Source organism: Leptonychotes weddellii, chromosome 9 (genome assembly GCF_054177405.1).
Source record: "Leptonychotes weddellii isolate Sample4059 chromosome 9, ASM5417740v2, whole genome shotgun sequence".
Classification (NCBI taxonomy): domain Eukaryota; kingdom Metazoa; phylum Chordata; class Mammalia; order Carnivora; family Phocidae; genus Leptonychotes; species Leptonychotes weddellii.
Genome location: NC_138377.1, coordinates 8,440,119 through 8,452,781, shown reverse-complemented (window position 1 = coordinate 8,452,781; position 12,663 = coordinate 8,440,119). Strand labels below are relative to the sequence as shown.

Sequence of the window (12,663 nt, the reverse complement as noted above, 5' to 3'; positions counted from 1 at the left end):
TCAGTCAGTTAAGTGGCTGGCTCTTGGTTTTGGCTCAGGTCACAGTCTCGAGGTCGTGGGATCAAGCCCCGCATTGGGCTCCGTGCTCAGCGTGGAGTCTGCTTCCGATTCTTTCTCTCCCTCTCCCTCTGCCCCTCTTGCTCTCTTTCTCTCTCTCTAAAATAAATAAAATCTTTTTAAAAAAAATTATACTCCCATGATTGGCATTTTTCTGTCATAGGTTCAGGGATAGAAATGCTTTTCTTTTTTTTCTGTTTTTTTTTTTTTTTTGAGCCTGGGAAGGTAGAGAGAGCCTGGGTTTGGCATTGGATTGGTTTTGCCCAAGCTCCACCAGCTCTGCCATTTAACAGCTAAGTGTCCTCGGGCAAGTTGTAAACTCTCCTTTCTGGAGGCTGGCACAGACCAAGGCTTGGTGACAATGCTTCAGATGGAAAAGGGACAGAGATCTTTTTCAACAGAAGGAGGTACTGGAGCTATACAAAGAGGCGGTCAGTCCGGGAACGGTGGACACGGATGATCTAGTCAATGTTCTGCCTGCGGATGAGACGGCATCCTCCCGGCCCCACCCAGAGGGTCACCCAGTGGCCCTGAATGAATGAATGATGATCTCAGGTCTCGGGGAGAAGCAGAGGATTTTTCAGGACTGGGAGACCATGGGAGCAAGAAAGAGAGGGAGAGAGAGAGAGAGAGAAGATTCCAGTGGGGAAGAGTTCCCCGCAATTGGTGGGATGGAGAAAAAGGAGGAGCAAGAGAAGGGGGTGGAGGCAGAGGAAGAGGACCCAGCAAACAGACCCTAGGAATGGCAGAGCAGCAAGATAGTAGAAGCCTGGGCCCCTGACCAAGTATAGTGACCACATCAAACCACCCCCACACCTGAACGTATGTGAGTGAAAAGTAAACTGCAGCCTTGTTTTAGCCACTATTTCTTTGGGATTCTGTGTAATTCTTTTAAGATTTTATTCACTTATTTGACACAGAGAGACAGAGAGAAAAAGAACAAGCAGGGGGCGGACAGAGGGAGAGGGAGAAACAGGCTCCCCTGCTGAGCAGGGAGCCCGATATGGGGCTCGATCCCAGGACCCCGATCATGACCTGAGCTGAAGGCAGACGCTTAACCAACTGAGCCACCCAGGTGCCTCTGGGATTCTGTGTAATTTTAAAATAGGTATTCAATTCTGAAAATATTTGGAAACTAAAAGGGCATTAAGTCACCATTTTAGGGAGGATGGGACCAGAACTCTCCTTAGTCACCTCAGTGGTTCCAGGCCAGCACATACTTGGTAAGTACCCTAGGACACAGCCCTGCACAAACAGTCCTGTCCTCCGGAAGCTTATGCTCCATGTTATGTCACTTACCCTTTATATTGCCCTGTCGGGAAAATGTCGCTATCTGCACTTGTAGAGATGAGGAGGTTAAGCCCGAGGGATTTCCAGTTGCTTGAGGCCACAGAGCTGGCGAGTTTCACGGCATGCCCCAGCCACACCCTTACCAGTAATCCGGTGGTTTCCAAACTGTGCTCTGTGGCACCCTACAGTCTGTCAGAGGTGGTCATGGATGGGGGATCGTGACCATGAGGGATCAAGGGGAAGGTTTTCTCAGGAGCCCAAGAAAGGCCTGGGATTCAGGAGAGATCTGAGGAGACCTCAAGTTCACCACGGCTCTTAGCGCGAATCAAGAGTGAAGGGCCCTGGGGTGAAGAGGAGGCCTCCCAGGACAGATGGTGCCAGAGACCAGAGGCCCCTGATAGCTGTGCTCTCCTATGCTCAGGGTCCTAAGACTGACACCCCAAATCCGGGAATGGGGGAGGGGTGCCTCAAAAAGCAAATCAACCTACAGGCAAATAAAGAGTGTTGCATTTTTTAAAATATATCTGAGTGTGTGTATGAAGATTCGCATCACATACACACACATGTCAAAGAAAGTGACTTGTAAAAGAAATCACAACAAAATGTTAGCTGGGGGATGACATTTGGGGGACGATTTTCCAAGGTCCTTCTGTGTATTTTCTGGGTTTTCATATGTTCCTCAATGACTATTTCATAAACAAAAGATAAAAATGAAAAGGGAGAGTTGGTTTTTTGTTTTGTTTTGTTTTAAGAAACAAGTTAGGGGTTGTTCCTGTAACTGGATTATTCCACTAGATCTAATAAATTCATGTTACCAGAAATGCTTATTTGGCCATTCCAGTCTAAAAACAGAACCCTGGGCGTCCCTGCCAACATTTCCCAAGCAAGGGGAGGAGTTCTTCATTCGGATAAATAGGCATTAGCGCCCACGAAAATCCAGCACTCGGGGCAGGCGGTGGCTTTGGAATCCGCTGAGGACATCCAGCTCCAGAGGCAGGTAATCCATGATGCTGTCTATCCCAGGAGCAAAGGAACCCATTTTTCTAGGGTGGTTCTAGGCCTTGGCCTGGAGCCTGTGAGGTGACAGGGGGCCTGGCAAAGGCGTCCCAGAGCGCTGGGGACAGTTCCAGTGCTGGCCCCGAAGGCCATGCCCTCTGAAGACACGTCTTCCCTCCAGGTCTGAGTTTTCACACCTGCAAAGGGTGGACGTACCACGAGGGCCTCTTTGGCTGTTTCTGCTTCCCACACTTTGGGATTCTGAGTTTAGACAGCTGTGTACCTCCATACACCGGACCCTCCGGACCCCAACTGCCCCGAGGAGCACGGGGCACCTCCCCTTGTCTGGCACTGGGCACTGCTCTCACGGCGAGGTGCAGACGGAACTGATGAGGGGGGTTCCTCTGGGCAGAGCCCACTGGGTCTCCAAGGGGGATGGTCCCGCAGCTCCTCTCCCCTCCAGGGCCCCTGGCCAAACAGACAGGCAGGCAGTGTCTGTCCAGCAACCGAAAAGACAGGCTGCTCAGAAACAGAGCCAGCCTGCCAACTTGCCCAAAGTTCTTTTTCTCCAGAAATAATTCGGGGCGGGGGGGTGGGGTGGATGTTTAACTCTTCCAAAGAAATGATTGTATTAGCCGGAGAGTAAACAGACAGTTGAGGCAATTCATCTGCTGTGGCTGGTCTGAAGGGGTTTCCACTGGCCTCTTGGTGGAAAGCAGCTCAACTGCCCTCCCCTTCCCTGCCTCCCCTCCCCACCTTCCCTCCCCAACTCCCTTCCCCACCTCTGAAGCGGACCTTTTTTCTTCTGAACTCTGGGCCCCGAATAGGCAGGGGCTCAAGGTGAATACCCCTGTTGGCTGCAGTCGCCAGCTTTGAACTCAGCCCCTCTCTCCGATCTTTCGCAGCTCTGGCGTGGCGGGTAGTTTCAGAGAGCGGGTGGCGTATGGGAGGAGAGACGCCTCTGGAACACCCATTATGAGCCCGGCACCTTCATGGTTTCTCTCCCGTGAGCTTATTCAGCGTGTTGTACAGAGATGGGAATGGAGGCTCAGAGAGGGTCAGTCACTTGCTTGTCACCACACAGCAATGGCAAGTAGCCCGAAGGAAATCCCAGTCCAGGTCTCTGCGGCTCTGAAGCCCACACTGCTTTCTCCCTACCGGGAGTCGGGAGCCAGGCTAGCCGGTCTCCTCCCCCTGCTCCCCCAGCCGCCTGCTGTGGTGACTGTGGGCGAGCCCCTCACCGCTCTGTGCCCAGTTTCTCCCCTGGGGAAAATGGCAACAGCTGCAATACTTATCTCAAGTGTAATGTAATCATGTATGTTGGGTGCCCACGAGTGCGCCTACCCAAGAAAGTCACGAAGCTAACAGAAGCAGAGACTAGAACACAGGTCACATGGGGGCTGGCAGTGGGAGGCAGTCGGGGCACCACCTGGCCCCCCGACACTTAAAGGAGCTTTGTTTTTCAGAGTTGAGGACGGAGGGAATGTCGCCCCTCTTGGCTCTGGGGCTTCTGGTGGCTGGGCTCTGCCCCACTGTCCACTGCGTCCCAGGGGGCGTGCTTGACCCGCAGAATGTCACTCCGGAGGACCTACACAACGAGACGCCTGTGGACAACCTCGGATTAGCCTCCAGCAACACCGACTTCGCCCTCAGCCTCTATAAGCAGTTGGCTTCGAAGACGCCCAATAAGAATATCATCTTCTCCCCGCTGAGCGTCTCCATCGCCTTGGCCTTCCTATCCCTGGGGGCCCAAGGCAGCACCCTGACGGAGATCCTCGAAGGCCTCAAGTTCAACCTCACAGAGACCCCCGACGCCGAAATCCACCGGGGTTTCCAGCACCTTCTGCGAACCCTTCGCCAGCCCAGCAACGAGTTGCAGCTGAGTGTGGGCAATGCCATGTTCGTCAGCGAGCAGCTGAGGCTGCTGGAGAAGTTCACGGCAGATGCCAGGGCGCTGTACGCCGCTGAGGCCTTCTCCACCAACTTCCAGGACTCTGCTGCCGCCGAGAGGCTCATCAACAACTATGTGAAGAATCGGAGCCGGGGGAAAATTGTGGATTTGGTCAAGGACCTTGACCCGAACACAGCCATGGTCCTGGTGAATTACATCTTCCTTAAAGGTGAGTGCCTGGCTTGCGGTTTGGAAGGAATCAGAGTTTTAGTTCTGAGCCTTGGGGGCCATTTTCTGGCCTGGTGTAGCAAACCGTGTTATTGGGGAAACCACCATAGAGCAGGTGCCCTCGGTCTGGGGTGGGGGGAGGGGAGGAGGCACGGCACCGAGGCCCTGCCCTGCCTGTAGGCATTGTCTTCTCTTAGGATTTTTTAAAATTTATTTTATTTATTATTTTTTTAAGATTTTATTTATTTATTTTACAGAGGGAGAGACAGTGAGAGATGGAACACAGCAGGGGGAGTGGGAGAGGGAGAAGCAGGCTTCCCGCGGAGCAGGGAGCCTGATGCGGGGCTCCATCCCAGGACCCCGGGATCATGACCTGAGCCGAAGGCAGACGCTTAATGACTGAGCCACCCAGGCGTCCTTATTTTATTTTTTACATTTTTTTATTGTGTTCAGTTAGCTACCATATAGTACATCATTAGCTTTTTTTTAATTAATTAATTTTTTTATGTAGTGTTCATGATCCATTGTTTTCGTATAACACCCAGTGCTCCATGCAGTACGTGCCCTCCTTAATACCCATCACCGGGCTAACCCATTCCCCCCACCCCCCTCCCGTCTAAAATCCTCAGTTTGTTTCTCAGAGTCCATAGTCTCTCATGGTTCGTCTCTCCCTCCGATTTCCCCCCCTTCATTAGAGCTCACCATAGCACATACCGTCCCCAATATCTATCACCTAGCCACCCCATCCGTCCCATCCCCCACCACTCCAGCAACCCTGAGTTTGTTTCCTGAGATTAAGAATTCCTCATATCAGGGGCGCCTGGGTGGCTCAGTTGGTTAAGCAACTGCCTTCGGCTCAGGTCATGATCCTGGAGTCCCAGGATCGAGTCCCGCATCGGGCTCCCTGCTCAGCAGGGAGTCTGCTTCTCCCTCTCCCACTCCCCCCTCTTGTGCTCTGTCTCTAAAATAAATAAATAAAATCTTAAAAAAAAAAAATCCCTCATATCAGTGAGATCATATGATACTTGTCTTTCTCTGATTGACTTATTTCACTTGGCATAATACCCTCTAGTTCCATCCATGTCCTTGCAAATAGCAAGATTTCGGGGGGTTTTTGATGGCTGCATAATATTCCATTGTGTGTGTGTGTGTGTGTGTATATATATATATACACACACACATATATATATATATATACACCACATCTTCTTTATCCATTCATCTGTTGATGGACATCTTGGCTCTTTCCATAATTTGGCTATTGTGGACATTGCTTTGATGTAGTGTTCAATGATTCATTAGTTGCGTATAACACCCAGTGCTCCATGCAATACGTGTCCTCCTTAATACCCATCACCCCATTACCACATCCCCCCATCCCCCTCCCTTCTGTAACCCTCAGTTTGTTTCCCAGAGTCCAGAGTCTCTCATGGTTTTTCTCCCTCTCTGATTTCCCTCCCTTCCCCTATGGTCCTCCATGCTATTCCTTGTGTTCCACATATGAGTGAAACCATGTGATAATTGTCTTTCTCCGCTTGACTTACTTAGCATAATCCCCTCCAGTTCTATCCATGTCGATGCAAATGGTGGGTATTCATCCTTTCTGATGGCTGAGTGATATTCCATGTGTATATGAACCACATCTTCTTTATCCATTCATCTGTTGAAGGGCATCTCGGCTCCTTCCACATTTGGCTATTGTGGACATTGCTGCTATGAACATTGGGGTGCATATGGCCCTTCTTTTCACTACACCTGTATCTTTGGGGTAAATACCCAGTAGTACAATTGCTGGGTCATAGGGTAGCTCTATTTTTAGCTTTTTGAGGAAGCTCCACACTGTTTTCCAGACTGGCTGCACCAGTTTGCATTCCCACCAACAGTGTAAGAGGGTTCCGCTTTCTCCTCATCCTCACCAACATTTGTTGTTTCCTGCCTTGTTAATTTTTGCCATTCTAACTGGTGCAAGGTGGTATCTCAATATGGTTTTGATTTGAATTTCCCTGATGGCTAGTGATGATGGACATGTTTTCATGTGTCTGTTAGCCATTTGTATGTCTTCTTTGGAGAAGTGTCTTTTCATATCTTCTGCCCACTTTTTGACTTGATTATTTGTTTTTTGGGTGTTGAGTTTGAGAAGTCCTTTGTAGATCTTGGATACCAGCGCTTTATCTGTAGTGTCATTTGCAAAAATGGGTTGCCTCTTAGTCTTAGGGTTTTCCAAAGGACGCTTTGCCACTGTAGGAAGTCACCGCAGAGGGGCCCAGCCACCCTTTGAGTGAGAGTGGCACTTTTTACCCTGACTCAAACTTGCCTGGCTCCCAGGGGGAAGGAGTGGTCCCTTCAAATTGTTCCGGGGTGGGCAGGAGCTTCAGCTTCCTCCCTGAAGAGATGCCTGTGGGCAGGCTCAGGAAGTCCTCTACCTGGGCACAGCCGGGCCATTCTGACCTGGGCTCTGTCCTGGCCAGGGACTCAGGCCCTGGGGGTGGGGGGGTCCCGTCTACACAGGAAGACAGCATCTAAGGAGCCTGGCCATCCCAGGGTTCTGCAACGGTGCCCCCCTATCATCTTGGGGGTGGTACCAGCAGGGTCACCATCTGGGGAAGGACCTTGGGGGAGGGCAAGATCCAAGACAGACCGCATTCCCAGGTTCCAGCTGGTCCAGTGCCTGGTTCCATGGGTAGGAACATGACAAACAGAAACCTCTGCAGCCCGTAAGTCTGAAGAGGCAGAGTGCAAAGAGAGTCGGCCCTGTGGAGCCGCAGTTCTTCCAGGCACAAAAATTAGACAAAGATCCAAAGAGGCATCATGGAGTCAGGGGGTGATTAGGAGCTGGGTGGAGACACAGGAAGCCTGCACTAGAGGCTCTGGCTGAATCTTGGGGCAAATCCTCCCGGGCCTGTGTTTCCAGCTGCAGATGAAGGTCCAGAACCAGATTTCTTTGTAAAACTAATCCAGGCCCGATGTGCTGGTTGTTCTTTGTGTCTCCTGATTTTCCCCTCCTACCACCTGCCTGTCCTAGGATTTTCTCCTCCAAATTCTCCTCCCCAGGGACACACTGGCTGGCCCGGCTTTCCCCTCCTCTCCTGCCTTCAATGGAGGGGGGGTAGTTTATCTGCACATTTCCCAGCAAGCCCCTACTCTCTAGTCTCCCCCAGGAGCACCCCCCCTCCGCCCCCACCCCACTGAAGGCTCCTGTCCTCCTGGGGATGGAGCCCTATGTCCCCCTCTCCTCGGTCGACCTCTATCCCACCCTCAGGTGACTTGACGAGTCTGTGGGCGTGTGTACCTTGTAATGCCAATGACTAACTGTGAGTTACTAGCATTGTTCCTTTTAGGGGGTGAGGGATTCCCCATTCCTCCCCCTGCTGCCGCCTCCCACAGCACTCCCGGTCCCCTCTCCCGTCTCTCCCTGGCCCCCACCTCTCTCTTGCACCCACTACTCCAAACTCCTGTCGGTCTCTCGCTTACACCAACCCGGCCTGTGGGGCTCCCCCCCATCCCCGGCAGCCGAGCCACTTGGCAGCGTGCTCCTGCAGACCAAGGCGGGGCCGGTGGCGCCCAGTGTCTCCATCAGCCAGGGAACCGGGCGGAGAAGGGGTAGAGGCAGGACGGCCCTTGTGTTCACAGAGTTCTCTGACCTTCAGCCAAATGGAAGACCCCCTTTGACCCCCGAGATACTTTCAAGTCCAAGTTCTACGTGAGCAAGAGGAGGTCGGTGAAGGTGGCCATGATGAGCCTGGAGGACGTGCGGGTGCCTTACTTCCGAGATGAGGCGCTGGCCTGCACGCTGGTGGAGCTCCAATACATGAATGTCGGCAGCGTGCTCTTCATCCTCCCCGACGAGGGCAGAATGGAGGCCGTGGAGGCTGCGCTGCTCCCAGAGACGCTGAGGAGGTGGACAGACTCACTGCAGATGAGGTGACCACCCCGGGATGCAGCTCGCCCTCCTTCCTCCCTCCTCAGCCCCGCCCGCTCCCCTCTCCCCGCCCCCGGACTCCCCACACCCCCAGCACCCAGGGCCTCCCTGATGTCGGGGGCCGAGGCTGCAGTGCTGGGCAAGCCATCCCAGCGCAGGTGGAGCTCGGGGTCTCCCTGCCCTTGGCTGCCCGCGTAGCTTTGGGGCCGAAAGTGTTTGCTCTATGAGACACAATGACCTTGAACGGGACAGGGGTGGAAGCTGCGTCTGACGCGAACATGCTCAGGTTCTGGGGACTCCTCAACACAACCCAGCCCTCACGCCTGTCCTCTCCTTGTCTCGACCTCTAGACGGCAGAGGGCACAGATGGGACTGCGATCAGCGGAAGGCCAAAGCAAGAGGGGCTCCAAGCACCCGCTTTGCGCTGGCTGTTTCATTCATTCAGTTATCCATTCATCCATTGGGCATGGGTCACGTAGATTGATGGAGCATCTAGTAGGTGCCAGGCACTGATTGAGACCCGCAGGGCATGTCCGCAAATAAAACATAAATCCCCTGCCCTCGGGGAGCTTACTTTGTCATTGGAAAATGAGAAAATAGATAAATATAACAAATAGGTCAATTATTTAGTATGTTGGATGTTAAGAAATGAGGGTGGGGGGTGGATGATAGAGCGGGATAAAATGATTAGGAAAACTGGACCAACGAGGAGGTAGTTAGTGGTTTTAAATAGGATCGCCATTAGGTGGTATTTGAGCGTTGACAGGATAGAGGTGAGGGGCCGAGCCCTGTGGATAGGTTAGGGAAAAGCATTGTTGGCAGAGGGAACAGCCAGTTCAAAGCCTCTGTGCAAAGCCCGGTGTGTTTGAGGATTAGTGAGGCGACAGAGGCTAGAGCAGCGTGAGTCAGGAGAAGTCAGGGGGCCCCGCGGGATGGCTCAGGTTGAGCAGGGCCATGCAAACCCCTGGAAAACCTTGCCTCTTCCTCCTCTAAGTGAAATGGGGAATCATCTCGAGGTCTTGGGCCAAAGAGTGGATGATCTGAGTATTGTTTTAAAAAGATCACCCAGGAGGCTGAGTGGAGAACAGACCACGGAGGACAAGCATGGAGGCAGGACGACCAGCTAGGAACCCAGGGCAGCGATCCAGGCGAGACGTGTGAGAGGTGGTCGAGTGTCAGATAAACCTGAGGGTAGAGACAGGCTAGAATATGGAATTCAGAAGACTAATGTCAAGGGGGACAAGCAAGGCAGAGTGAGTTCTGGGCCTGGTCCTTGAGGGTGGGGACATGGGGAGACAGTTCTAGCTATCAACTGGCCGGGGCTTGATGATTCGTTGTGAATGGATAGAATATTCATCACACATCTCTGATTTACAAAGCACTGAGGAAATCTGCCATAACACATTCCTAGCCCGTGGTGGGTGCTCAATAAATATTTGTTGAGTGAATGGATGGATGCGTGAATGAATGAATATGGAGAGAAACAGACATCTTCCCTGCCGGTGGGACTCAAGGTTTATTGGGAGACACAGCCTCCTCGTAGCTGGCAAGTGTGAAACCAGGCAGACCGTGACAAAAGTCTTAGGGATATAAACAGAGAGAGAGGGAGGCTTGCGGGTGGGAGGTATCCACTCTTGCTCCAAGAACTCACCAGCAGCTCTGCTCAGAAGCAGAAGCCCCTGCTCTCAAGGAGCTCACCAGACGGCCAAGATGGGGACCTTCCATTGCTGGTTTCAGGATTCCCCAGGACCTTCGAATGCAGTCCCTTCAGCCCCTGCCCCATCCCCAACACTAAGCCTTCCCTCCACTCTGTGGAGCATCCCCTCTTTCTTCTTGCCTTTCTGCAAATTCATCTCCTGCCTCCTGCTCTCCTCTTCGCCCAGCCAACTCCTTCCCCTCCTTCAGGACTCAGGCTTGATGCCGCCTCCTACAGGAAGCCTTCCTGGTGCCTGTGGAGCATGCTGTGGAATTCCCTGTTGGAGAGAGGGTGTTTCCTGCTGCAGGGGAGGAGCGGGGCAGGCACCAGCACACGTGGACGCTTGCCGATGTGAATTGATAATTAATGAATTAAGAAGAGTCAGCACAAGGGGTCTGCCTTGAAGCAGCTGTGGCAGACGCCACCGCGGACCTGAAGGGCCCCACTGCTCTCAGCCCCGCTCCTGCCCCTTGACAAGGGGTCAAGAAACTGAGGAAATGAGTCCTTCTTTCCAGCAAGAAAGGGGTGGTTAGAAAGGAAACCAGGGAAGACCATGCCGGGAGTGGGGAGAAGGTGAGCCTTGAGTCAAGCAGTTGTTCAAATTCATGTTTCTCCTTTCCTAGGAGCATAGACAACCTCTATCTGCCAAAGTTTTCCATCTCCAGCAGCTATAATCTGGAAGACGTGCTTCCCCAGCTGGGCATGAGGGAAGTCTTCACCAACCAGGCCGACCTGTCAGGAGTCACAGGGGAGAAGAACCTGGCAATATCCCAGGTGAGTGTTTAAATTTTAGATCGTTCATCCTCTGTATCTGAGCTTGAATGGTTAAGAGGCCAGGCAGACATTTGGGTGACCTTGAATTTGCAGGAGTAAGGCATCTCTCATTACCCTGTCCCCCTCGGGGTTCTGCCCCAAGCCCAGGAGAGCTGGGTGGCAAGCACTTTGGAAGCTGGTCCCCACCTCCCCTGCAATATACTGTGACACAGAAGCCACTCGTGGGGAAGAGCCTGGGGTGGAATCAGGGATGGGCCCCATCCCATCCACACTCCACCTTTTACCACCTACAGCAGCAAATACTGAAAGAGCCGGACCCCTCCGTTCTCCTGTAAAATGGGGGTGATAGGTCTTGGTCAATGTGCAGTGCCTGGAGGTGTAGGGGAGGGGCACCGGGTCGTAACAACCATGGGGCAGGTGTGATGGGTGTGAAAGAAGGATAGAGGGCCCCTTGCACTGCGCCCCTGGAAACAAGGTCCTCTGAACGAAACAGGGTGTCTGAGCAGCCCTCTGCCCCCCTTTGCACCCCACCTTCCAAAGGGCATGGTCATGGAGGGAGGGGCAGAGGGGCCTATGGGGTGGGTCCAGGGATGTGAAGCCACATCTATGCAAAGTCGCCAAGGATCCCGAGGACATTGCAGATGGGGCAGGAGCGGGGCTGAGAGCAGTGGGGCCCTTCGGGTCCGCGGCAGCGTCTGCAGCAGCTGCTTCAAGGCAGAGAGGCTGCCAGAAACTCGCTTGCAAGACAGATGCCCCGTGTGGCCCCTGCCCCCCTCCATTAGCGAGTGTTTGGGGGGCAGCACAGTGTCTGGACTCAGAGAGGCATCCAGATCAGGGTGCCCTTCCCCTTTATCTCCATGATCCTGGGGAGACCCCTCGCAGCCTTGGAGCCTCAGTCTGTGTTTCTGTGCATCGGAACCATGCAGGACCGCTGACAGGGTCGTCAGGAGGAACAAACCCACCAATCAGCGATAGCCCGGGGTCCAGGCTGCGTGAATGGCAGTCCCCTCGGGGCTCTCAGGTGGGCCGCTCACCCCTCGCCCACCGGGATCCGGTGGGTAACGCTCTCGTGTCCCCACAGGTGGTCCACAAGACCTTGCTCGATGTGGCCGAGGAGGGCACGGAAGCCGCGGCCGCCACGGGAAGTAAAATTATTTTGTTGTCCGGAAAAATTGGCCCACTGATCACTGTGCGTTTCAACAGACCCTTTCTTCTGTCCATACGCCACAAAGATACCAAGAACATCCTCTTCTGGGGCAAAGTCACCAACCCCCATCAAGCCTAGGGCTCCCCCCCACCCCAAAGGGGCCAGGTGCCAGGTCTCTGGATGCAGCCCGCCTCTGTGCGCCGAAGAGCCGCAGGCCAGGCCCGGCCGGGCTCGTCCTTGAGAAGGTGGCAGTGACTCTGACGGGTGGCTTCCACGTGCATGGGGAGGCTGGGGACTTTTGGACCGGAGGCTCTGCAACCTCCAGACGGCAATAAACTCTCTTTCTCAGACTGGACACTTTCTTTGTGCCTTTCTACTCCGATCACCTGGCTCCACGCCCCTGTAGCTCCCACTGGGCTCAGTCTCACCGAGGCTCGGGGCGCCTCTGCCTTCAGCTGCAGCCCTTGTGGCCAGGCCCACCTGGACCTCAGGCCCGGGAGGAGAGGGGAGCCTGCTGCCTGATTCCTTCTTCTGTGGGCTCCCATGTCCCCAGTTGCAATCTCACCCCTTCCCTCCCCTGGGCCCAGGATGTGTCCATGTGCTGACCCCCAACCCTGACCCCATCTGGCACAGCCCCTGGACCCCTCGTTCCTGAGCCTTCTCTC

General features: G+C 53.7%; 1 protein-coding gene across 2 annotated transcripts; it reads left to right on the top strand.

Moving 5' to 3' along the window:
* The first annotated feature begins 2,233 nt into the window (after positions 1-2,233).
* On the top strand, positions 2,234-12,353 carry SERPINA3 (serpin family A member 3). 2 transcript variants are annotated; one of them, XM_006743575.3, is made up of 5 exons: positions 2,234-2,344; positions 3,810-4,463; positions 8,110-8,383; positions 10,701-10,851; positions 11,933-12,353. In XM_006743575.3, the coding sequence occupies exons 2-5, from the start codon at positions 3,827-3,829 to the stop codon at positions 12,134-12,136; spliced, it is 1,266 nt and encodes a 421-aa protein (XP_006743638.1). In that variant the 5' UTR covers positions 2,234-2,344; positions 3,810-3,826; the 3' UTR covers positions 12,137-12,353. The 2 variants fall into 2 exon arrangements, with proteins under 2 accessions (XP_006743638.1, XP_030895285.1); XM_031039425.2 differs by having other exon boundaries at positions 2,246-2,340.
* Positions 12,354-12,663: the final 310 nt, after the last annotated feature.